The sequence below is a fragment of the Diadema antillarum genome, unplaced genomic scaffold, assembly GCF_040938485.1.
Source record: "Diadema antillarum isolate AM-2024a unplaced genomic scaffold, OU_Dant_1.0 seq00001105_RagTag, whole genome shotgun sequence".
NCBI lineage: Eukaryota > Metazoa > Echinodermata > Echinoidea > Diadematoida > Diadematidae > Diadema > Diadema antillarum.
Window position 1 is genome coordinate 25049 of NW_027271921.1, and position 27107 is coordinate 52155.

Here is a 27107-nt window from a genome sequence, read left to right on the forward strand (position 1 = left end):
ACTCTGTGCAATTCTGCAGAAATATGAGGTGACAATCAGACACATTTGCATGCATACACATACACACACAGACATACACAACACAAATGTATGTATATTTTACATTTCATTTCATGTGTACTTATATGTACATATCATACTGCCATGTGTCATGTTTGATTTCTTTATGAAACATGCCATTTGTTTTATAATTTTAACCCATTATAGTTGACACGAGCAAGGCCCTTTATGTTATCTTTACCATCGTGATAAAGACATAAATCTGTTGTTTTGAATCACAAGAATAGCTCAAGAGATTAAAAGATTCAGTCTTGACTTCACAGTGTTTTAGTTTTTATACCAAACATACTAATTTATTTAACATGTGAACATCTTAAAGATAATATAAAGTTTTGGTACCTCAAACGTTTCCCTGAATTTCCTTGTCTTAGTTGTGTTTCAGGTTAAAGTACCTTTCATATAACTAACACTGTGAGACTTACTTGCCCCAAAGTGCTCTCATATCTTAGTAATCAGGCAATTAACTGCGACCATCAGCCCCATACGCATAGCGTAATGGGGCTTCGCATTGTAGCATTCAGGATCATGACAGATTTAGTATCGCGGGTAAATATCAACTTAAAATCCAAAAATTTCTTCAATTTGAAGACTTACCAATTAAGTTGAAGTATTGAAAACAGGCTTCGGACAACGTTTGGTTCTGCCAATAGTCCCTTTCTGTTCGAATTGATGACTGAATGTGACCTTGGGAGAGCTACATACACTGAATACTACGGCCAGCGCATGCGCACACATCACATGCACACAAATTTCAAATCCATGAACGGATAAGATGTTTGTGTGCGCATGCGCTGGCCGTCAATTCAGTGTAGCTCTCCCAAGGTCCTCTCGACCGAGTCACATTCAGTCATCAATTCGAACAGAAAGGGACTATTGGCAGAACCAAACGTTGCCCGAAGCCTGTTTTCAATGCTTCAACTTAACTGGTAAGTCTTCAAATTAAAGAAATTTTTGGATTTTAAGTTGATATATACCCGCGATACTAAATCTGTCATGATCCTGAGTGCTACAATGCGAAGCCCCATTTAGCTATGCGTATGGGGCTACTGGTCGCAGTTAGCTATGCGTATGGGGCTGCACGCTGCTGGTCGCAGTTATCATGCAATAATGGTTTCGTACAATACGTGTACTACCTCGCCGCGGTACGGCGTCGCATACTAGAAAACGGCTCTGGATTGCATGATTACTAAGACATGAGAGCATTTTGGGGCGAGTAAGTCTCACAGTGTTAGTTATATGAAAGGTACTTTAAAGTGTATCTTTGGCCAAAAAATTATTTTGGATATATGTGAAAGAGACGCATTTGAGTAATCCATTGCACCATCTTTCAGAGAAAATGGGTCATTAATTAGTGAAATAATGCATGTCAAAGTTTCCAAACACACTGTGTCTGGGAGATTCAGGAACCGCTGTGGTTCCGTAACCCAGTGCAAACAATAGGGTTTGCTGTAGTCTTGCCTCCTAGACCCATTGTGTTTAAAAACTTTCAGATGCATTATTTCACTAATTAATGACCCATTTTCTCTGAAAGTTGGTGCAATGGACTCCTGAAATGTGTCTCTTTCACATATCAAAAATATTTTTTTTGGGCAAAGATATACTTTAACCTGAAACACAAACAAAGACAAGGAAATTCAGGGAAACTTTTGAGGTACCAAAACTTTATATTATCTTTTGGGCCAATTCTCTGGCCCAAAGTGAAGTTTTTTCATATTTTTTTCTTGTTTGAACATTGGTATTTTTCAATATGAAATTTATGTTTGGCATAAAATATTGTTATGATGTATAATGAAATTTATCAAAAAAATTGTGTTGGTGACAATTTTCAATATCTTTCTGTCAAAATGGTGTATAACACAACACAAAAACTATAAATATATATAATATATTTTTGAAGTTCATATGTTTGAACATGTTAATACCCACACTTTAAGTATGAAGTACAGACTTGTAGCATGGAAAACATACACATATAAACTTGTATTATTGAACTTATCTTCACTATGATGGTAATTTTACTATTTGCAAAGAGGAGAATGTTCAACAATCAATATGATTAAGTTTCGTCATGTCAAGTCATCAATACAGATATTATATTTCATTCTCTTCTTTTTTTTTTGTGGCATGAGCAAGTTTGCTACAGGTTTGTTATTAAAATGGGTGATAATTTGTATGATCCTGCTCTTATACCTTTTGAACATATTAACTTTCACTAATCTTGCATTGTTGTCTTTTTCTTATAGATTTGATTTCAGTATATCTCATGTTTCTTTTGGTATTTGTTTTGTTGTGGGGTATTTTCCACCATGGTGAGATATGTTACATAATATGAGTTTCGTGCCATGTATATATCCTGTTGTTTTAAGGACACAATAGTCCTATAGTTAATGAAGTCCAAACCAGGAGAGATGAATGCACTGAAAAGTATGAGTAATTTTATTCATGAAAATAATTTTAGTCATGAAATCTCATGATTCTGGCAAATACTGTATGCATGCAACCTCTCCTAAATATCACGATCAGGATAATGATGCAAGATGTTGCATGTCAATGTAGATGTAGATTCTTGTTGTTATTTGTTCATGTTACATTTTGATCAGATAGAATGGTATGCATATTGTATCGTAACAGCACTGCAAGTAGGTTGGTCTCTTATATATACTCTCCCCTCCTTACCCCCTATTTTCTTGATGATGGCTGCAGAATGTAAATCTCTACATCTATCCATCTTCATATCAAAAAAGTATAAATACCGGTACCTTTACATATGTAGGACAGTAGCTGCTGTCACATCACACAAAATTATGTTGAGTTTACTTCCTGATAACTTCCAATAGTTTGAGTACATGGTCAAACTACTGACAAAACTATGCTAGGTTTTGTCTCTAACAGGCATGCTCAATAAGGGCAAAAACTGTGCGCCCTCCGTGAATATAAAAAAAAAATGCAAACTCGTACAAATAATTTGCAATGTGCATAAACAGCAAGATTGGATCTACAAATTTTACTATCATTTCACAACCTTCTCCAAGTTTCAGCCCTGCACAGTCACAGTACACAAAACAATGCATAGTTTTGCAATAAGTGCAAAGACACTTCCAAAATTTATGCATAAAGTTTCTTGGGAAGTCACTATAAACCATACTACATGAAGCAAAATACCCTGTAGGGAAACTACGCATCGTTTCGTGTAGTGTGACTGCACCATTTATTGTGTACATTGTATGTAGAATGCAAGTTTTCCTGTTTAAATAGAACGAATAGTCAAAAGTAGACAATGTTTCTGTTAGAGTTCAGTGTAAATTACGTCACTCTACTTGTTCCCAAGGCATTCCAGAAAGTTGGCTTTAATTTCAATTTGCTTCCCTCTCCAATCCCCCCCCCCCTCCAAAAAATCCTTAAAATAACAAGAGGAGAATGAGAATTGCTGATCAAGACAAGACCAGTGGTAGATATAGAGCATTGCATAGTATGGAGTCAATATGTCAAAGGATGGTACGTTAGATACGCTAATGGCCAGAAGTATTGAGTTGATATTCAGATTAAATCAATTTATATTATTGACAATTATTCAGTTCATTTTTATGCTGAATAATATGCTTTGTTGGCCAAGAAAGTAATTACAATCAGAGTAACCTCATATCACTTCAGTACAGCTGTAACGGAAGTAACCTTTTAAAAAAAAAAAATGTAACATAACTGAAAATTGTAATCTCATTTAATATTATGCCTTGCAGGTGATATAACAGAGTGTTATGATGTGTTTTTACGTTTAGATGAAGGCACCCCTGGCTTCACCCCTGTCCCCTTTCAGCAGTTCACACAAACAATCCAGCTGACAGCACAGTTTGCCCGAGGGCGCTCTTTGGTGGCAGGTCACAATCGCACTGTCAATATATTCAAGGTTGGTATCTGACTCTCCCACATTATAATGACAAAGCAAAATCTTGAACATATGTGAGACAGCAGAAGTCATTTTTAGATTGATTGATTGACTGATTGATTGATTCACTCATTTATAGATTCGTTCATTCTTTCATTCATTCATTCATTTATAGATTCGTTCATTCTTTCATTCATTCATCCATCCATTCATTCGTTTGTTCGTTCGTTCATTCATTTGTTCGTTTGTTTGTTTGTTCGTTCATTCATTCATTCATTCATTCATTCATTCATTCATTCATTCATTCATTCATTCATTCATTCATTCATTCATTCATTCATTCATTCATTCATTCATTCATTCATTCATTCATTCATTCATTCATTCATTCATTCATTCATTCATTCATTCATTCATTCATTCATTCATTCATTCATTCATTCATTCATTCATTCATTCATTTTCTAAACAAAGCTACCTCTGTAGGCTAAGGAATCCTGTATGTACCAATGTATTGATACAGACAAACCAATCATTTTTGTGACCTGAAAAAAAGATTTACCATTGCATAGATGTTATTAACCCCTATGCCCAAGGGCCACTACTCAAAGAGATTCAAATTAAAAAGTCTGTATACACAGAATGTTGATATACCCAGAGAAATACCCAGGTGGTAATTTAGATTAACCCTTTGTGCGCTTGAGTGCTGATTGGTACAGAAAACCCCACAGTGTTATACACAATGTCCAAAGTTCCTGGCACAGAAAGGGTTAGCAGTGCTTGGTTGGGTTATAACCTTGGAAGTATTATGTCTTCATTCCTAACCCTCTGACAGCTGTCAAGGTATGAGACAACTTTTGTAGTGCAGTGTATAGACCAAGGAAAGAGTGTAAACTTGCTGGAATGTGCACTCTGTGTAGAAGTCCAGATGACCTCCAATTAGCCCTAATTTAGTTGGACTTTGCAAAAGAGAATATTAACATGGTAATTCAAAGGTACAATTGAGTAAAAACAAAGCAAAGGAAAACAAAATGTTGACTATATTATAATGGAGGGTATATTTGATTTTTTTGAATAAATTTTGATGGGGTTATCTTGGGCAAGGATTGACTGTATATATTGGTTTGATACCACCATAGATCTATGATAGCAGCATTGACAACTGGATGCCCCTGTACGTCTACCGCCTTCCGGTCCGTGCAGAGGAGGTCCTCCTCACTGACAGACTTCTCTTCTGTATCTCAATCTCTGAGGAGAAGCAGGTGAGTTATGCCAACTGGTTGATGCATGGCATGATACCATAACATGGGGAAATTCATTTTGAGTCGGCTAATTAGGTTATATCCTTACATCTATCAGTCTACCACAGTTATTTTTTAGTGATATTGCTTTCAATTGTACCACCTTTGTGAATTCAGGCCATAATATTCAGAATATTGGATACGGTGCACTCCTATAGTGAAGTACTCAGGACTGGAGTTTTTGTTGTTATATCAAAATTTTATCTTAGCCGAAAAGTGAAGTGCAAAAGATATGTAGATGATAATTTCATTTGTAAAATGCCTGTGCAATTCTTGTCATTTGCGTTCTTTTGGTCATGTTATGTAGGTTACCCTGACAGTGTTGTCCAGTCAGAAGTCTGAGGTATCATCACCTGACCAGATGGCCAATGAGGAGGCTGTGATGCAAACCTTCACTTTTTCCGAGGGGGAGACGTTTGTGGCCATGTACAAGCACCAGGCACACGGGAGCACCATACGGAGGCGGAGAACGGCATCGTCTTTGTCTCATGGCAAGCGTCACCATGGCGATGGCAAGAAGGATGAGTCTGACGTTGACGAGTCAGATGATGATTACTATAGCACCTCCTCAGAGTGGGAGGAGTCAGGAGTAGGGTGAGTAGCCAATCAAATGCAACAGCAATGGAGGGGGAGAAGTCAGGAGGTATGAAAGAGTTCCTAATAGTCCTTGCAGCTGTAATTTGAGGCCACATAGAACTCTTGTAGTATGATCCACCAGATACACAAATGAGTGCCAGACGGTGCTTTGGTTATTATAATGCCGTTGAGGAATAAGGCACAAATACTTATATGGATTAGATTCAATAATGCAGTAACAGAACTTATCAGACTTCATAGGAATAATTATGCCATGGTTTTGATTGTTGATAAATTTCTATTGAAGGACTAATGTGCTTGTCTCACCCTTGACAGGATACCCCAATCTCTGCGCTACGCGAATTCCGCCCCCTCATCCGGCCTGTCCTCCACCATCCTGGATGGTTGCGTGGTGGTCACCAACCTGGCTCTCTACCATTGTCGGCCCAGGACCTCCCCCGAGGGCCTCTTCCTCGAGCTGGCCATGTCCGAGAGGGATGGGAGCCGGGCCGAAAGTCTTGGCATCACTCTGGGACTAGACATGAACGCCCTCTACGAGAGAGCGGCTGAGATGAAGCTCGCTGCAGGGGACTGTCAGAGGGCGCTCAGTCTCTTCCAAAATGCGCAGGTTAGATGGGAGAGTCCCGGCCGAGAACCATATACTGTATACGCCATATGTTTAACGAGTCTCATTTTTCACGAATTGGGACCTCCCGACAGTTGTGAAAAGTGGTTAAATCCTTGATCTCGGAGCACAGTAATGAAAGGAGAAATGACATGCACAAGTCTCATTCATGTCAAGATCAGAGTTAGCATATATTCTCATGTTGTTAAATTCGTGAATAGCACCCAACTTGTGAGATTTGCTAAAATAAATACCCGCAAAATATATGGTGTATACAGCATGTGCACTCTGGACAAATTACATGGCAACAGTGAATGGAATCTGCAGGTACTATGCTTTCTGAAATCTGCATGGGTACAGTGTTAAATCAAATTAACTACACAGTTTAAACTCCATTAAGTTGATTATAACTTTGCCTTCAAAATCAGTTAACTTTAATACTTAGGGCTGTCAAATAAAAGTCATTACATGCAAATATCGCACCCTTTCAAGTGCAGTACCAAAGACGGGTAATTCAAGAATTATATTGTTCCTTTTGAGCTTTTGTTGTCTTTCAACCTCTCCCCCAGTCCCACTACTTGACTATAACAATTGATCAATTCTTCATCTCTCCAGTGCTCCTACATCAAACAGGTGACCAGTCTGGCCAAGCACGGCCACATCTCTGAGATCCTATCGCTGGTCAGTGTAGCTCTGAGCAGGACGTCGGAGCTGAGCGGTCACGATCGCCGGATGTTGGCCAACATGGCCATCAAATGTTTCGTCTACGAGATTCTCGAGGGTGACCGACGAGAGGAACTCATGTTCAACTTCAAGTAAGCCTCTTGAAGAAACGATCCTCTGCTTGCCGAGCAAAAGAAGAAATGTTCTTAACCCTAATCAGGCCGGGCTTTTTTGGCTATGCTAAAACCGGAGGGGGGCGGATTCCGCCCCCCGAGATCTCGGCCGTCAGAGGTGCGATCGTGACGAAATTTGTCATGCGTGACACCCACGTCAAAATCTACAAGATTGTGTCAAAAGATTTTTGAAACAATCAATCATTAATTTTAATTAATTAATTATGCAAATTAAGTAAAAGATCATATTTTAGCCTAATTAAAAGCATTGAGAGTCTCCTCTTTGGTTTGTATATCTGTTTGAGCATATTCAACAATTGTACATCATAAAAACTTCCAAAAGTCATTTCAATTCTTATGTATTTTATTGTTTTGCGTGAGACTTGAACAAAGAAAGTCAAGAAGCCTCGTGACGAGGCTTTCTTGTGTTACAGAATCATAGTGCGAAACACCGAGGGGGGGGGGGGGGGGGGGCGGATGCTGCCCCCCGGCCCCTTTAGGGTTAACCCTACTGTACTTTGTTCGCTGATTGGCACGCATGCTGGAGTGCTCTCTGTGCCGATTGGTGAACATGTCTGGAAAGTAATTGTCTGTGGATACAGATTACCTAATCCCTATCGTGTCGCCATGGCCTTCTTGTCAGACTGAGGGGTATTTCTACAACTGAGTAGACTAGCTAACAAAATTACATCTAGGTCAAGTTTGGATGGATTACTGAATGCTGATGGAAAAGCTTGGCAAGTTAAGCTTGGCAAGTGTTAAGCTTAGTGCCTGAGAACATAAAGGGTTGATAAACACCTAAATGGACCCGTATGTTGGGATCTCTTTGCACGTTCCAATTAGAAGATTTACATAATCTAATCTACAGATCCAAATACAAGAGCTGACTAGCCCAGACTAGGTACTCTGTGCAATAGACTCAACTTCCAACAGTTGGTGTTTTGTGGGCCAGTATTCTATTTGATTTTTCATATCATCTGTTAAATCACTCACTGAAATAAAGTCTTTATTTTCTTCTGCCCTCTCAGCAATTCTGGTGCCCATGTAAAGTTCAGATATCCTTTTCAGAGTTTACAATCAATCGCATATGTTTCTAGGTAGAACATTTGCAATATTGATGGAACAACCACTCACTGCCCATCATAATTGCCTAACAATGTCATAAAATGATATTACGGTCTATATAGACTTTTAAGTGTACCATTGTACATGTTAATCTTGAACAATGCTGATGATATGTCTATAATCTGGGATCTTCATGTTGGCAAAGATGAGATGACGCTAACCATAGCTGAAAGCCGTGATCATTCATTATCTTATGTATTTTATGAGCAACAAAATGTGTTATCTGTGTGCAATATCTTTGTAAGTTACATTTTTTTCCCCCTGAATGATAACAAATGTAATATTGTTATATGTCCTTACTCAGTAACCACTGTAATATAAATTCACTTTGTCTCAGAGTACATGCAGTTAGCCATTCTTATCACTTAAAAATTCATTGTTCTGTCATCTTCCTGTTTGATTCTAAGATTTAGATCCTCTTCTCTCCTTCAGACACTTTCTCATGGACAATTTTGACTACAATGAGGATGCAGCACTCAAGCTGTTTGCTGAATGTGGGCTCACAGATATTCTCATCGAAGTGGCAAAAGTAAGTCAAAGGAGGATTTCTCCAGATATTAACTTTTATGTTGCATAGAGTTTGTGATTTACATGAGCATAAAAGCTGTTAAGGATCATTACAGCATTGCCACTCTGTTATCCCATGAAGTGATTTATTGCAACCATGTGTGCATGAAGGTATAAAAAGTGTGTATGCATTTATGTACATGTATGTATTTAACTATGTATACAGGTATATGTGTGTATGTATGTATGTATGGGTGTATGTGTGTATTTATGTTAGTGTGTATGTATGCATGTACACAGCTTCTGTGAACAAAATGGAAAAAAAAAATGAAGTAAATCAAATGTTCTGCTCAGTGAGTCTGACCAATTGTGAGCCCTCATGAAAAATGTAAAAAGCCATTCTTTATTTGTTTATTATTTTATTCATTCATTTATTTATTTCATTCATTTTATTTATTTATTTATCTATTATTATTATTATTTTTATTTTTTATTTTTTGGCTTTCTTCCTTGCTTGACAGGCTCGTGGCAAGCTGTCCACAGCCCTAGAAGTGCTCCTTCAAGCTGGGCTGCCACAGATAGAGGGCTCCCTTCGTAAACAGCTCGTCTCACAGGGTTACATCACTAAGTTTTCTGCTGCTGGGGACATGGCTTTTGTCAGGTGTATGCCTTCTCAACAGGCTGTGTGTCATCTCCTTGCCAAGGTAGACTGCATCTCTTACTTTCTCTTATAACTACACTGTATGCAATACCAATAGATTTTTTTTTTCTATCTTTGATTCTATTTTATTTTCCAAATATACATAAAAAACACACATACAAGTCATATTGAAAAAAACCCACACTTGACACAATCAAGGTAGTTGGTGTTCTGTGTGTGCCAATGGCAAGTTGATGGAGCTGTCTTTGAGAGGGTTAACTTAAAAATAGAAGGAAGCTGTTTTATCAGATAGAGAGAGAGAAAGAAACACAGACAGACAAGCAGAAGAAGCAGTTTCCATTTAATGTCTCCATTACTCTGCAGTATTTCATTCTTCAATATAAAGTAAACTGGTATGTTATGTGATGTGTACCAGTATGCTGTGAAGTAGCATCTCTGTTTGAGCCTGCCCAATACTCTCAATAAATTTCCAGGTAGTTGTATTTTGTGCTACTTTACCAGTAATCCACCAAACAAAAAGAATACCACTCTTTTTGTTAGTATACCATGTCAATTCAGATGTGTATAGACAGATGACCAAGATACTATGAATTATGCTAAGGTCAGATGATACACTGTATTTCATACCCCCATTCCACAGAGATTTTTTTTTCATCGGTCACTCATCAGAAGCAAGGTTTGTTGGCTCTGGCCACCCACCGAAGTATATGAGATCGCAGTCTGAGGAATCTGACTTGGTTGGTTGACTATCAGGTGAGTGTCAGACATATTGCGCATGATCCTCATCGGATCACCGCCCAACATGTCTGACACTTACCTGATAGTCGACCAACAGAAGTCAGATACGCTTCGGTTGGTGGCCAGAAGCGATAAACTTTGCTTCCGATGAGTGACTGATGAGAGAAAATCTCTGTGGAATGGGGGTATTAAGTACCAGTAGTTATCTCATGTGCTCTCCATACCTTTCAATTTCTGCTGTTAAGAGGAGCAGTTCTCACTAAATTTCCTAGTGTTTTCTTTTCCAGCCCGAGCTCGTCTTCCGCTACACAGACTTCATCCGAGGCTGTTTGGATGACCTTGATGTCAAAACCCTCCTGAAGCTTGCTCATCTCTTTGACCCGTCCAAGCCGACCCTGAGACCACTCCTCAAGAGTAGGAGAGAAAGGTTATTAATCCCTCACCTTTCCACTCCAATGTTTCTCTGACGATCCCTTTTCTCCTGATGTCTCTTCTGCATTTCTCAGTGATAGGATTGCATGAAACTGCTGTTCTTTTCATCATTTGAGTCAGTTTGGTGGCCTGATCTTCAGGAGAAAAACCAACCCAGTTGATGCTACAAATGCTTCAAATTGATTTTTTGTGTACTTCAGTTTTCTTTACAAAATTATGCTGACTGTGACATCAATGATGTGAAAAAAGTATGAAGCATATTAAAATCATAGAAAAAAATGGTGGCAAGTGCTTGGTTGCAACATCATTTAGAATATTAAAGCAAAATGGTTGATCTCTTTCTATCTTGTGCATTCATATAACAGGTATGATAGGTGAAATTGATATTCATTGATTGATTGTTTATTTTGATTTTTTTTAAATTATGCAGGAGTCACTCAACTGGGTCTACAGCTTCCTCTGACAGCTACAAGACTGCCCAGGGCTCCACTGATGGAGAGGTAAGGAAAGGAGCAAAATTGATGCAGTTAACAAATGTGTTACCATGGTGATGACAATACAACTGGCAAGGTGACAAATGTAGGTGTATTGATGGCTGATTGTCATCATAATGATTGATGTGATCATCTGAATCATAATTATAGGGATGATGAAGGTGATGCTAGTGATGAGAACATACAGTGTGGTGTCATGCGATCGATGGTTGTACTGTGGTATATAAGATCACAAACGCCATGCCCTTTACGATAATAATGTGCCATCTTCATATCAATATTGATAATGAACATCCACTGAAGATTGTAATAATGTTGATGATGATAACAGTGAAGAATGTTACTCGGTGTGGAGATTCATGACAATTGATCCCAAGGATTTTGGTAATCAAATGGTACTTCATCTTTGGTGTATCAACATCATGATTTGTGATGATTTGTTATGTGATTGAGAGAGTAATAGATGATGGTTGAGGTCAAAGGTCATCATAGTAAATGAGATGTTTATAATCCTCTTTCTTCCAGGATATTGCCATCTTCCCCAAGCCCAGCATCCTGATAGAGGTCTTCCTCCTTATTCTCCTAAAGCTGAACAAGAAGAGGAAGGAACTTGGCAGGTTGGTGGACAATAGCTACCCTTACACCAAACAATTCTTGCAGCATCATTTTCAATACCCTACCATATTGGGTTTGTTAGGTGACCACCCAGGGCCCTGTTTCACAAAGCTGTTCGTAAAGTTACGAACGACTTACGAGCGACTGGTGATCAGTTCTGATGACATCAGAACTGATCACCAGTCGCTCGTAATATGTGCTATACTTATCAGAATTTCCATAATTCAGCACAAGAACTGATCATTAGTCGCTCGTAAGTCGTTCGTAACTTCATGAACAGCTTTATGAAACAACCCCCCTGGTTAGATATCTCTTTGTTTTCTTTTTATGATGCAGCTGATCACAAACTGAGAAGTATTTTGAGTTCCTACAGGAGTTGTATGCGAAGCACTACTAGCTTGAAAGTGTGATTCTCTAGTCATGTTAGTAATATTACTTATATTGAACTGAGGTATCAAGATCATCATTTACATCCTCTTATGCAGTGTCTTTTTTTTTTTTTTGTCAGATTAAATGTCAGTATTTCTATGTGTCTATTTATGCATTCTGTTCTCGATATATTTCACAAACAAATTGGATCAAACCAGATGTAAAGAGATATATTGAAATTTTAAGTAATTGATAAAAATGGTCTTGAAAGTAGATTATACACTGCACTAGGTGTATGTTTGTGCAACTGGCTAGAAGCTGCGTACAATGCTGTTGTGGATATGCATATTGACTTCCATGCCACTTTGCTATATGTCGTTGAATGTCACATAGTACATGTGCAGTCACTTTCTGAAAATTTTTAACATCATTGTGACTACGTGGATATTTGCTTCTCTACCTGGTAACCTACCTGCTCTCTGAGAGTATTTGAATTCTCATCACTGTCCCACACAGCACGCTGTCTCTAGAAAACGGTTTTGAGTGTGACCCGGGAGTGACCTCGCTGCCCGAAGACACCCCTGGCTGCTCCCACAAGCTTCCCGTCGGTCTGCTTCTCCCTACCCAGAATGCTGTGGCCTGTGGCCAAGACCATGCAGCTATTGTGGCCAACGGAGATGTCTATACGTGGGGAAGGGCTCACGAAGGAAGGTCAGTTAGGGAATTAAGATAACCCACTATGAGTACACACATGAATTCACATTCCTAGTGACGTGTGTCAACTCCTTAGCAGCTTTCGTGTCCTTCCCGATTATTTATGGATATTGAGATGACCAACGCATTGACACTGATATCAGTCTTGGTTCATTTTTCTGCCAAGCAATGCACTTAAGTACAAACTAATGAATCATCTGTCTAGGGCTAGTGTAAAGATATTTAACCCGTTGAGGACGAGTCCCGAGTATACTCGGGCAGGTGTCTATGGGAAATGCGTGTTGTAGCAAAACCAGTCCGTCCTCAACGGGTTAAGAGAATCTGATTCTGTTTAAATAGTTGGAGATTGATGACTGGGTTGCAAGCAAAGGCATATTTAACCACTTTTCTCTCTAATGGTGATTTTAAGCCATTTTTTTAATAGATATTCCTTAACAAAGTTACCACAAAGAATATTATTTCTTCACATCTATTCTCAGTTCAAATAGTCAAAACCTTTATCTTTGTCTTGTTTCGCAACAAATCACGGTTCTAAGTTTGATGGGACTGGTCGTAATACTAAAAAAAACCCCTTTTCTTTAAATGTAGGCCCTTACTTTTGTGTCAGCAGTCAATACATCACTCTCTTTCTCTGCCAACAGACTAGGTCAGGGAGACATCATGTCGCTGGACGGAACAGCGCCCCCACTGCGAGTGGAGACCCTGCACATGCACGGAATCCGAGTGCGGGCAGTGGCTTGTGGGAAGGAGCACACCATGGCAGTGACCCAGGAAGGAAGGGTGAGTAGACTGGGATGGTCAACACTATGGGGTCAGTCTGGACAAAGAATGGTCAAGCTGTGAAATATGCCAGACTTTTAGTCAAGATTTGATTCAGTTATTTCAGTAGGCTCAGCTTAGATGAGTGTGATTCTAGAAAGGTTAATATATCACACAAAGCTTGCTATCCACAAACTACATGTGGTGTTGATTCAAAGTGCTTAGAAAATTGTTGCCTATTGTGTACACGTAAATCCTAAATCCTAACTGATTGATTGATTTGATGAATGTTGACTGAATTCCTAATCAACTTGCTTGAGCACTAGAGCTAATGGAATTATGTAATTAATTGCACTGGGGTGAATGAAACTGGAGTGAAGGGAATCAGATGGAATTGAAATTGAGTGAATGGGACTTAAAGTAATTTAAAAAGATGGAAGATTCTATGATGCAGTCATGTAATCCAGTGTTTAGTTTGCCATACTTCACAGTGAGTTAAGGTGTGAGAGATAATTTGATCCAAAAATGATGCCCATATTGCTTGTTTTTGCTAATGTTCACATTTAAGCAGTCATACTGTTATGAATATTTGCCAGTAATTATACCAGCGGTTCATTTGTGTTCTTGTCCTATTTTGAAGCAATACATTTTGTCTTGACGGTGGTTACACCATGGCTTAACTTCATGTTACTTTTGAGTATGACACCTTTATTTATATAAGAATTGTGTGGAATGCAATAAATGAGGAAGAACAAATTTTAGTACAGTTTTGTGTGTGTCCACTTTTTGTTACAGCTCTATGGATGGGGCAGTTCTATGTATGGTCAGCTTGGTGTCGGAGACAAAACTGTCCACTCTCGGCCAGTGGTCGTTGAAGCCCTCAGTGGCCATAGGTGCATAACTCTGGCCTGCGGGCAGCTACACACATTGGTGCTAACTCAAGATCAAAGGTAATTTAATCAAAAGGTATAATGCATTTGTGCTTTATCTTTATTTACAAATAATGGAAAATAGTAATCAGTGTACTACAACGGGCTAGCTTACGTACCAATTCATTGCATGCTGTGGTATTATTGGAAAAGAAGTTCATTTTTGCTATAGTTATGTCTGAGTTATTAATCATCCAGATTAGGAATGACAATATTTATAGATATCACATGTATGCTATTTAACTCTTTATGTGCCACATTATTTTGAGACTGCAACACAGGCATGCTTGGCGAAAACATTCCGTTCCATTAAAAGTAAAGTATTGACTTTTATTACACAAATGCAGTGTATATCATCACCAAAGTGGAAAATTGCTGAGTGTGCTCCTTACAGAGGGATGATGCTTACTGTATCTCTGTAGCAGTGATTCAAGAACACAAATTTCAGGGCTTACAAAAACTGTCTCACAAATCCAAATTCAGGAAATATTATGCTTGCAAAAAACATGGCATATACAGCATATCAACACGTTTCTCCTGACTATAGGTTGTGGAGCTTCGGCTGGGGTGCCCACGGCCAGCTGGGCCACGGGGATGTGGAGGACCAGATTGTGCCCAAGCCTCTTGCCCCGTTCACTCGTAGTGCAATAGTCAATGTTAGTGCCGGATACGCCCACAGTGGAATTCTCACCAACGAGGGTCAGGTATAGTTATTGCCTCAATCTCAGCATAGTCTGATCATCTGGATTTATATGTGCCCCTCCCCCTTTGTTTGTCGTTGGTTTTGTTTTTATGTTTAATGCTGGCATAGGTCTTTTTTTTTTCAGTGATGTGCTTTTTAAAGGGACTGTACAGTACTGGTTGAGGTAGGGATTCATGCTTTGAACATTCCTAAATGAGATAATGAAAAGCCTCTTATGAAATATGAAAGCGCATGTAATTTTAAGAAGGATTCAACATTTATTTGATGAAAATTGGTTTTCATATGGCTGAGATATCCAAAAAAGTGCTAATAATAAAAGGCGACATGCCCCAACTTTATTAGGATATCTTTGTTTCACCTTGTTTTTGGATATCTCGGCCATTTCAAAACCGATTTTCATCGAATAAACTTTTGATACCCCATAGAACTGCATGCTCTTTGACATCTCATAGAGTAGTTTCTGAATATCTCGCAAAACGTTAAAAGCTAAATCTTCACCTCGACCAGAACTGTACACACCCTTTAACATGCATGATTGATTTACAGTAGTGTAGAAGGAAATGCCCTTTCACAATATTTCCCTACTGCATATTTGATTTCAGTGCACAACCTGTCTTTTATCTTTGTCATTAGAATAACAATTATTTTAATCATTATTTTCAATTATTGATTGCTGGAAAATTTACCCCGACTATTTTTACAAGATTGAAGATTCAATTGTTTCTTGTTGGTATAATGGCATTTAAATCAAAATGCTAACTCATTGGACAGCAGTTTCTAGTAACATATCATTATGCTGCATTCTTGAAAACCACAATGTTTCATTAAGTGCAGTGGGGGATCCAGAGGGGGGCGCATTGGGCGTGTGCCCCCTGTTTATTTTTGGTTAAAACAATAGAAATAAATAGAAAAAATGGGGGTGGTTGCGTGCGCCCCCCTTTCATTTTGCAAAGGCGCCCCCCCTTTACGGAATTCCTGGATCCACCCCTGATTAAGTGTAAACTATTGAGATGGTTCCTGTACAAGGATTAGGTCAGATGGTACTGCAAGTCTTTGATTACTGCTTGTGCTAGATAGGGTCGAGTAGGATGTACGTACAAATCAGTGAATTTTTGTCGTCTCTCTACCAAGGTTTGGATGTTTGGGTCATCCGCCTTCGGACAGCTTGGGACAGGATCAGTCAGTAAATCATCGGTCCCTGTCAGACTGGACGCTCTAAGTTCTCTCCATGTCAACATTCTTACCTGCGGTTACTATAGCAATGTAAGTTCTGTGGTTTCTATAGCAATGTAAGTCCTGTTGTTACTATAGCAATGTAAGTCCTGTGGTTACTATAGCAATTTAAGTCCAGTGTTTACTCTAGCATTTTAAGTCCAGTGGTTACTACAGCAGTGTAAGTCCAGTGTTTACGCTAGCATTAAAAGTCCAGTGGTTGCTGCAGCAAGTTAAGTCCATTGATTACTACAGCATTTGAAATCCAGTGGTTAATACAGCAATCTAAGTCCAGTGGTTACAATACCAATATAAGTTCAGTTAATTGACTGTTGTTACTTTGAAGCTACTATTCTATCTGGAAAGTGAATATGTCGAGCAAAACTGACATCTGCTCACTGGAGTTTGAATATTATAATTTTTATCTTTCAGTAGATGTGTCTCTGAGTCAGTGTCTGTGCAGTCACAAGCATTTGATGAATTAAGTACAAAGTTTAAATAGGATTCTCCCTTTGTTCATTTTTTTTTTTTGGGGGGGGGGGAGGTGGTGGGATGGGGATGAGGGCTGGTCTGTAATAAACTTCTGTCCTCTGTCTCGACCAATGGCTTGGAGACAACTAATAACCTGCAACTGATTGACAAATTGCTGTACATTGGTGTAAATAAGCACTGAATTGATTAGTGTAATAGTAGTAGCCAGGACAAAAGAAATCATGTCCATACATACTCGAGCAGGATTCGAACCTACGACCTCCTGATCTCCGGACAGGTGTCATATTTTATCCATTCCAACTGATAAGCTGATGAAGAAAGTGTTGACAAGGAAATGGAGACTGCTAACCAATTCAGGAAAATACAAGATCAGGCAAGAAAACAAAATAAAGCAAGGAAGAAAAAAAAACTTAAAATCTGAAGAAAAAAAAAACCCTTGAAATTTGAAGAAAAAAAATGTGACCTTTGTGTTGAAAACTGGAAATGGAATGAGGAGAATTTCAGTCAAAACAATGATCCTTGTGAATGATATAGGAAACTCTGACCATGCTACCCAGCTACTTGTAAAATTGTTTGACACTGCATTGGTGAAATTTTGTCAGGAGGTAATGTTTGACCTGTGCTGACATAATTATAAACATCAACTTGAGCAATTGTGTGCCAGCATAATGCTTTTTAACTCATTCTGATTTGGTCCTGTTCTCATACCACAGCTTGCCATCACCAGCAACCCCCAAAAGGTGTACACGTGGGGGAAGAGTCCCCTTGAGCTACGCCAGGCGCTTCAGCTGGCCCGCAAACGTCACCACACCCGCCTCAACCCCGACCCCCACCACCACCAGACTGTCAGCAGGCTGCCTTCCTTGCCGCAGGAGAATGAGCACCTCCTCCCCGCCCTGGTGCCAAGCAACATCCAGGCACCCATCAAGAAGGTAAGAGTGGTCCCATGGGTGTGTCTAACCCCCCCCCCCCCCCCCCCCCCCACCTTTAGCCCTCAAAGCCAGGAGCGTCATGGTATTTGGACATAGCATGCATAACTTGTATGAGTTCACATTCTAGAGTCAGGCTCCCATTTTCCCGGTGTGAACAGCTTAACTATGATATTTAATCTTGAATGCCTCTATTCACCATGAAGGTCAGTGAGACCATACAGGAATTCTGATTTGTTCAGAGGTGGTGCAAATAGGAACATACATATGAAGCATATTGACTGATGAGGGTAACATCCGGTGCTGGTATTTTACTGGTGTAATGGGATAATTTATTGCTAGTTATCTCATAAGCACATGTCATCTATAGATCTATAAACTCTGCAGGCCGATGAAACAGAGAGTGCTAGACTCAGTGTCTGTTTATTCCTATTATTAGTGAATTGTGATTTATATGCCACTAAAACAGTAGACAAATCTTTTTTCTGACCATACACTGATACTCATATTGTGAATTATCGCTTCAGAGTTACAGGTGTGAAATGGAAAGCTTTAATATTGTGATGGGGTTGATCAAATATAAAGCAGTCACCATTCTACAGCCAGAGAAGATGTATCCAGATAGCCTCTTTTCCAGGTGTTTCACATGATATCTCAGAACAGCAAAATATCTCCCCAAGCTGTTACCTGAAACCGTGTAATTATTTCTCATCAAAAGCAAGAAATGACAGTTATCTCTATGTTTCAAAGATGCAGAACTCAAATTTATCTGATGTGGTCATTGTCTGTGTAATCATAGCCTTATCCTGCTCATGCAATGCTAATGTGTGAATGAAAGCCTCTGTCCGGCCAAACAATGTCTGTCAGGATGTTGTCTGTGCACAATAGGTTAATGGAAGTAAGCAAGTTCTCGGAATAGCCAGACCCGTAACACATTCTCTCTTCCCCTGTAGGTGACCATGTCCGGTAACCACTACATGCTGCTAACCACTGCTGGAGAACTCTATAGCTGGGGTAGTAATGAAATGGGTCAGCTAGGGAATGGGAATAGAGTCAACCAGGTAAGTCCACTCACTGACCAGTGTTGATAACTGTCAGTACGGTCAAACTCAAAGCTATTTCAAATGTATCTCCGTCAGTAATAGGCCTGAATTGCTGGCCGTATTGGTCGCATACATGTTTGTCTATAAGTAATCTGTGTACATACCTTTTGTGAGTGTCAGTATTATTCTTATTGTTTTGTTTTTTCATATGCACAGAAGCATTTATCTGTATTCCTTTTGTCAAGATTGGAAAGCAACTCTTAATTGAGATGCATTCTTATCTAGATCTGTTGGGGAGTTTTCATGAATTATATATTTTTTTATACAAATAAATGCAATATCTGTGTTTTTGTTCTCTTCTTTTGTTTTCATATCTCTGATCCTCTGGGTATCACTGCTGCATCTACTGGTATTCCTACCTTAAGATTTCTTTCACCATATTTCATTTACAAATTATTCGTTTGTATCTCTCCACAGAATGTGCCTGTCCTTGTCAATCAGTCTCGTGATGACCTCTTTGTTGCCATAGCAGCAGGGTCAAGGTTTTCACTGGCCGTCAACTATCAGAACCAAGGCCTGGCCTGGGGATCGGCTGAGTATGGCAAGGTGACATGTGACAGCTATGTTTATGATGATGTTGAGACTTCCAACTAGTGTGATCTTACTGTAAAACTAGAAACATTTGCAGCATGCAACTTTTGCGAATTGGAGCCGACGGTGTTTTTGCGGCATGAATTTTTGCAAATTGGCACTGGCATTCAATGCACTGTGTAGACAAAAACTTAAGTGTGCATTTTAATTTTGTGAAATTCACAAAAATTTCATGTATGCGAAAATTCTGGTTTTATTGCATTGTGCTACAAGTTCTTCCTTTTCTGCCTTGATGCAAAATGACATGTAGAGATAATGTGTGATGCCTATATCTCTAAATGAAGCATTCTTCACCTTGCTACTAATTACTCTAAATGATACATGCTGCTTTAAAAGCTGATTTTGTAAAGATAATTTATTCCTTTGTTCTCTTGAAAAGGGTGAAGTAAAGCAGTAACTGTCATGTGAGATCTTGGCTTTTAGATAACTGGGGGCATTTCATCAAGCATTTTGTCTGATACTTTTTTTGACAAATTTGCTCTCAGCCAATCAGATGCAAGGATTTCAGTAGCTTAAAACAGTTTGTCAGAAAAAATAACTGACAAAATGCTTGATGAAATGCCCCCCTGTTGATGACTGAGTCTTGCATAGATGTAGATAATGATACTATTCTAACGCTGTGTTCCTCTAAAACCTTACAGATTTATATTTGAATATCTTTCCAACAAATATGTTGTTTGAAACATACAAATGAAAGATGATACTTGAATGGGTTCCAAAAGGTAAATATGGTAATTTACAGACATTGCGTTTGACGGATGAAGTGGACGTAGCTGAAAATAACTTTGACCCTATTATGATTTTGTTTCATTCTAGCTGGGTATGGAAACAAGAGACAAGATGAGTCTGCCCTCCTATGGCACCTCCTCCTACCAGGACCACAGGGGCGGGGTGAAGGCCGCACCCCGGATGTTCCTCCAGCCCACGGTCATCCCAGGCATCCCTGCCATACATGTGGAGAGGGAGAGCATCGCCAGCTGTGACAGCACGGATGAGAGCTCGGACGGGGAAGATGAGGTGAGGGGGGAGGGATGGGGTGGAGGGTGGGGAGGGGTAGGAGGATGGAGAGGAGTTGGGTGATGGGGAGGGGTAATGCAACTTTTGGACTGTTGTTTATGGAGGGGGAAAAAAAACATAAATGGGGGCCCTATTAAAAATAATAATAGTAATAGTAATAATAATTGTAATAATAATAATAACAACAACAACTACAACAACAAATGCGTGGGGACATAGAGGGTTTAAATACGATTGTAGATGGAGCTGTAATTTTGAGGCTGGGTCACTTTCTAAGGTTTTATATATATTGCAACGACTGGTGGAAGTATGTTTAATCATGACTTGCCAAGGAGCGTTGGAAAATGACCTTGGAACACCTCAGCAGTACAAAATGCAAGGCTTACACAGTATTTGTGTATAATGTACTGTGGTTTCTGGCATTTCAAAGCACTTTGTTTTGCTTGGGTCTACTTTTGGTTTCTAGCAGTTAGTACTGCTACTGTGCAATGCCACTCTGTAAGTACCTTGCAATGTTTTTAAAGTGCTTTAAGATTACTCTATGACTATTTGTGATGGTTCTGTGCATTTTATGGTAATCATTAGGGCCTAGTGTATGTGGAGATATATTTAAGAAATTCAAATGACTGATTGTCCGAAATCTTCCTGAATCTACCCAATATACCTTCCTTGCTCCCGATGACATCAGCTGCATGACAGTGGAATGCTGGAGTCTGTCATCACTGGTCTACCAGACTTGGCCCAGCCAGAAGGGGGAACCCCCATCTACAGCCAGCCCAGTCTCTCTCTTGCACTCTCACAACTCCAGGTATGATCAGAGTTCAGTTGTCAACATTAAAAAGCACCACCAGTCAATGGAAATATTAAAGTATATTAACTACCTTCAAGCCAGCCACTGCAATAATCATGATATTTCATTACATCTCAACCATCCACTAGAATAATCTGATATTCAATCTCACTGTATATGCAAATGAGAAATACAGTATCCACGATCTGTTCTTCTAGAGTCATACCTCTGTGATGTTAATTGTCCCGTCTTCAATCAAATGGTGTCAAATGATGTCATATGGTATCGGGGTAATGTGAATCAAAATTTTATCTAAACTTTTGCTCGGTTTGATGAGGAAAAATAACATTCACTGACCTTTTTCTTGATATCTCCTGTGTGCATATTGAAAGTATCTTACCTTTCATCTTGCAGTCAGACCTAATTTTGTCCTGAAACTTGGGGTTCCAGTATTGGTGATATGCATAATGTACAGGATATTTCAAAAGTTCTGTCTGTAGCCTTTCAATGTATTGAAAATTGCTGCGGGGAAATGTCTTTAATGGAAAAGCATTCTTTTCTTCTCAAGGATATGACCGTACTCCAGCTCTCCGCTTTTGGCAGGAGATCTCCGCCTCTGAAGCCGTTTTCTCCAAATCTCTCGCTTAATTTCGAATTTCTTCCATTCTGGCTGTATATCTCCCACTTGCAAAGCATTTTCTTTTGCTCATATGAAGTTTTCTCACACATGCTAAAAAATAAGATGGAGATATCACCAGAGAGCATCTATAGCCATAGAGTTTCAAGGCCCTGAAGTAGCTTCTGGGTCCTGTCTGTAAGACCAGGCGTCCACTAGGGCGCGGACAAGACCCGGACAAGACCCGGAATGCAAATTTGGTATTCCGCACTCCTTCGGGAACCTGTCCGCACGTTCCTGAACGTGTCCGCTCACTGTCCTAAACATGTCCGGGCGTTTCCGCACCTTCGGGAGAGAGAAAAATTTCCGCGTCCAAATTTTGATCGAGACCAAAATTTGGACGCGGAAATGAACTTCCTGACACCTTCGGCGACTTGTCCTGACGATGTCCTGAGGATGTCCCGCTTGTCCGGAACCCTTCCGCTCCTTCCGCACACGCTCCGGAAAGAATCCCGCGGTGTGGGGAAGCTTCCCGAATGAAAGCGGAAGACACCAGGAATGTTTTAGGACAGCGCGGAGCCGATGCGGATCTATATATGCAAGCGTCCGGAACCGATGCGGAAATTGTGTGATCCAGACAAGAAAATGTCGACACTTTCCGCTAGCGTCATGCCAATGAAACGCAAAATGAGCAAGAAGGGAGGCAAGGCCCCCATGCAAATATCCCCATCACAGGCACTCCTTTCGTCTAGTGATGAAGAACAGGTAAATCTAAGGAATTTCCGGTCCCAGAAGGCAAGGAAGAAGATAGTAGAGACTGTGTCAAAAGCAACCAGAAAGAAGTGAAATCAGCCCCCTAACTTCCTAGTAAGTTTGTTTTGATTTGATCTTTTCAGAAATTATTTTTCATCTGAGTGACTTTCCTGGTTCCCATTACTTACTATAGTACATTTTCCTTTATGTTGTTTTCGTATTTCATTTGCCAACAAACTAGGTTGTCCCATGTGACAGCCCAGCTGAAAAATCACAAAAGTAGATGGAATTACACTCAGAAAAAAAAGCATAGAATTTTTGGCTAAATGTTAATGTATTATATAAACATGAACAAGTTGTTATTCATACGTAAATGCTTTCTAATGATACAACATATTAGAACAAAAGACAAATTCATCACATTAAAAAGCATGAATTCAATTGCAAAGAAATACCTGTGGTCTCATGACAATGTAATATTTTTGAAGCCCAAAATAACAATGAAAGCTAAAGATGATGGAGGAAAATGAAGAATCTTCTGGCTTCAAAATCCAAGTGAAATGAGAGAAAAAGCAATAAATCATGAACTCGAAAAAGTGATAATGTTCTGTCTTTCTTTTGCTTTGTTTTTTGCTGAGTGTATATATTTAAGTACACATTAAGCATCACAAATCATTTCAGAAACATTCTTTACCTGAATGATTTTCGTAGTTGTTATTACCTAATATTTTTTCTTCTCTTTTTGTTTTAGTTGCAAATAAACTCGATTGTCCAATTTGACAGCCCAGCTGAACCCCCCCCCCCCCAAAAAAAAAAAGTGAATTAAAGTAAGTTACAAATATTTCCCCATCTTTACACTTCATCGACAATAGGCTAGTAAGCTCTAAGCATGAAAAAAAATTCTCGGACTTGGAAATGTTCAAAAGTGATCAAAATAAGAGAGGGTTAGAGATGCACAAGGGAAAAATCAGAGAAAGAAAAACAAATTTAATGATTAGGATCAATTTGGCAAGTATCAGACAAAACATGTATATACTTCACGATGGATAAAGCACATGTCTAAAAAAGGGAATAAAGAATATATACACCCTGTATATATATATACCATGTATATATATATATATATATATATATATGTATATATATATATATATATATATATATACATTTATAAATAAATATATATATATATATATACATTTATATATATATATATATATATATATATATATATATATATAGTAACATAAGTAACAGTACTATAAGTAACAAAACTGCAACAAAGATCATGCTGTATTCACTAACGGTTTATTTCTTGTGAAGAAATAAATCGTTGGTGAATACAGCATGAACTTTGTTGCAGTTTTGTTACTTATCTTTTTATCTTGCCCACACGTGGACTACCTTATCAACATGACTATATATACATATTTACATTTGTATTTTTATGTATATATTATATATATATATATATATATATATATATGCATGGTTCAAAAAGTTTACGAATGTCATCCATGTGACTGTAGGCAGAGAAAAAATTGTTCTCCCAGATGAGACAAATAAAAAAAAATGAGTCGTCAGCGGACATGCAAACAATCCTATTCTTCGACTTTTGGTGGTCACATTTATCAAATAATATTGACCAATCATATTAATATAAATATCAGCCGCTACTGCTGAAGCACAACAAGGAGCATCAGTGAGCAGTCAAATGAGGAAAAGTCAAAATCAGCGCCAAATTTATACCTTTCCATTTTCCTGGTATTGTCCGCAGTTTGTCCGCATGCCTAACTTTTGTTGTCCGGAAGGCATCCTGATTGTCCGCGTTCATTCCTGGTGTAATCCTAAATGTTTCCGCGCTGCCCGGCTACGATTAGCATATTCCGAGGTATTTCGCGCTCTTCCGGAGTGATTCCTAGGAATATCCGCAGTCAGTCCGCGGACAGTCCGCGGACAGTCCGCGGACTGTCCTAGGAATGTCCTAGGACAAGCCGATTCACAAAGTTATTCCGCGTCTGTCGCGGACAGGATGCCGAAATGACAAAATTTGCTTCCGCAACCCTTCCGGGGCTTGTCCGCGCCTAAGTGGACGTCCGCCCTAAGGGACGTTGCCCTTTGAACTTGTGATGTATGCTTACGTGCACATAATATCGTGCGCATGTTCATGGAATGGGGATCTCCCATTAAACAAATGCTTGATTGGAGTATTCTTACTCATTAGTGAAGGAATGTGAAGCATCAGCACAGTGCTGATATTAGTAGAGACTGGTGTCACATCTCTCGCTTATACTGATGCAATACCCACTTCCTCCTTCAGGCCTTTTTCAGCCATAGCACCATTCTCCACCACGCGGTGAGTGTGGAGGACTGGCACATTGCAGCTGAGCTGAGCCAGATGAGTGGTGATCACATTCAGGCCTTGGGCTACAGTCTCAGAGATGTGGAGGCAGGGCTGAGAACTGATCACCAGGCACATCAGGAGAAAGTTGCCAACACCATCAGCAAACATCTCAGGTATGTTTCAAGGCTAAATGTTCACATGTAAATCATATTTTTGTCCATATTTATTTTGTTAGTATGATCTTCAAGTTAACTCTTTATGTGCCACGTTCGCACGCCCGACTCAGTCGACGGCATGCCAACTTCGCATATTCTGCTCAAACGCACAAACCCGCCCAAACCGATTGATAAATTGCCAAATGCCGCAGTACAATGAACGCATTTCTTGCGACTCCATTCCTTTCAAATGTAGCTTGTATTTTATGTGGTGATCTGACAATCAGTGGCTGTTCCCTCCTGGATTTGCAAGTAAATTCTAAGTTTCTGTTACTGTTTTGTGTGCAAAAAATCATGCCTTTACAATAATGTAGGTACTGGTTAAAGCAATCACAGATTTGTCGTACAGTTTACATCAAAAACAAAGCATGGCATTTCTTCTCCAATGTTACGCTTTATAATGTCCAGGGTAACAAAAATCTATAAGCTTCATAGATTTGAAAAACAGAACCTTTTCCCAAAGCATGACTGTGTTGCAGTCTCAGAATAATGTGGCACACAGGGGGTTTATACCATGGCACATAAAGAGGTAAGCACCGAGTGACCAAATTCTATGATGGATGGAGATTATTGGAGATGGATTTTTCATTTGCATGAAAAGAGTTATATTCAGTGATAGTCAATACAATTTGGACATTTCTGATGTGAACCTTGACGCACAGCTGATCTGATAAACTGAGAGTCTTCACTAGAATTGTCCAATGTTGTGGGTGATTCACCTCGTTGAGTGCTAATTTCGTCATTGTATGTTCTGTTTCATGCCGTGCTTGAAGTAGCCACCATATCAAAGATTTTTATTTTCATGTCAAGTGTTTGCAATATTTCATTCTGCTTTTGTTTTTAGTGGTTTCTTGTGCTTTATTTTGTTTTGTTTTGTTGTGTTCTTGGTTGTGTTTTTGTTATCCCTGGCAAGAGCCGTGTAATGCTGAAGATTTGTGAAGCAACTCACAACAGTGTGTGGTGTTTTCATTGTGACTTTGAGTTGGCATGTGGCAATGATTTAAGCAACATCTACATTGTATGTAACAGCATTACCTCTGATCTACGAGACAATAAAACATTTAATATCAGTTTCCAATGAACATGTCAACAGATCTCTAATGATAAATGATAACATCTACAAACTTTTATTTTATTTTCATGCAAGTCAATGGGAAAGGATGCACATTTGCTACTGGCTGAACTATATTGCTCTTCTGTTGTAGGACTTTTCTATGGATGATAAGTGTTTCTCAATATGCTTTGTCTCCAATCTCTGGTACATATCTGTTTTAATAACAGACTGGCTCTGGAGAGAGCGCGTGCCACGAACGGGAGCACCGCTGCTGTCATGGAGATTGGAAAACAGCTCTTGATACAGGTTTGATTCTTACATTTTTTTTTTACTCTCTCACTTTGTGGCGTGTGGCAAGAGTACTGACACCTCAAATAATGAGATTGTTCCCTGTGGAGTGTTTTACCCAGTGTGTTGACATATACGGGCTTGAGGCTTTGGCAACAGCAGCCAATCATTTGCGGTCGTAATTATGAGCGGACTTTGTAACGATGCCCCTGGGTGCTGACAGGAAATGTGTAGGCTTTGATTAATTGCACTCATCACCTTGATGCTTTGTGGGTTGCATTTCGATGAGTGCTACATTGACAAGTAGCTGCTGTTGTTATTACACAGGTTGATGAGAATTATTTGATAGTGACTTAATCATGAGGTATTTTTTGCA

General features: G+C 39.2%; 1 protein-coding gene across 1 annotated transcript in view; it reads left to right on the forward strand.

Annotated features, from left to right (window-relative positions):
• The window catches only part of LOC139743772 (uncharacterized), a 43342-nt gene that overhangs the window by 12299 nt on the left and 3936 nt on the right, over positions 1-27107 (forward strand). The window contains exons 8-29 of the mRNA XM_071654224.1: positions 3837-3964; positions 5083-5205; positions 5552-5838; positions 6157-6448; positions 7061-7260; positions 8839-8935; positions 9435-9617; positions 10600-10739; positions 11175-11244; positions 11764-11855; positions 12739-12933; positions 13578-13716; positions 14491-14645; positions 15172-15328; positions 16459-16590; positions 17745-17963; positions 18914-19021; positions 19481-19609; positions 20471-20671; positions 21360-21479; positions 25151-25347; positions 26671-26749. Of these exons, the coding sequence (XP_071510325.1) occupies positions 3837-3964; positions 5083-5205; positions 5552-5838; positions 6157-6448; positions 7061-7260; positions 8839-8935; positions 9435-9617; positions 10600-10739; positions 11175-11244; positions 11764-11855; positions 12739-12933; positions 13578-13716; positions 14491-14645; positions 15172-15328; positions 16459-16590; positions 17745-17963; positions 18914-19021; positions 19481-19609; positions 20471-20671; positions 21360-21479; positions 25151-25347; positions 26671-26749 (3443 nt within the window). The remainder of the gene's footprint in view (positions 1-3836; positions 3965-5082; positions 5206-5551; positions 5839-6156; positions 6449-7060; positions 7261-8838; positions 8936-9434; positions 9618-10599; positions 10740-11174; positions 11245-11763; positions 11856-12738; positions 12934-13577; positions 13717-14490; positions 14646-15171; positions 15329-16458; positions 16591-17744; positions 17964-18913; positions 19022-19480; positions 19610-20470; positions 20672-21359; positions 21480-25150; positions 25348-26670; positions 26750-27107) is intronic.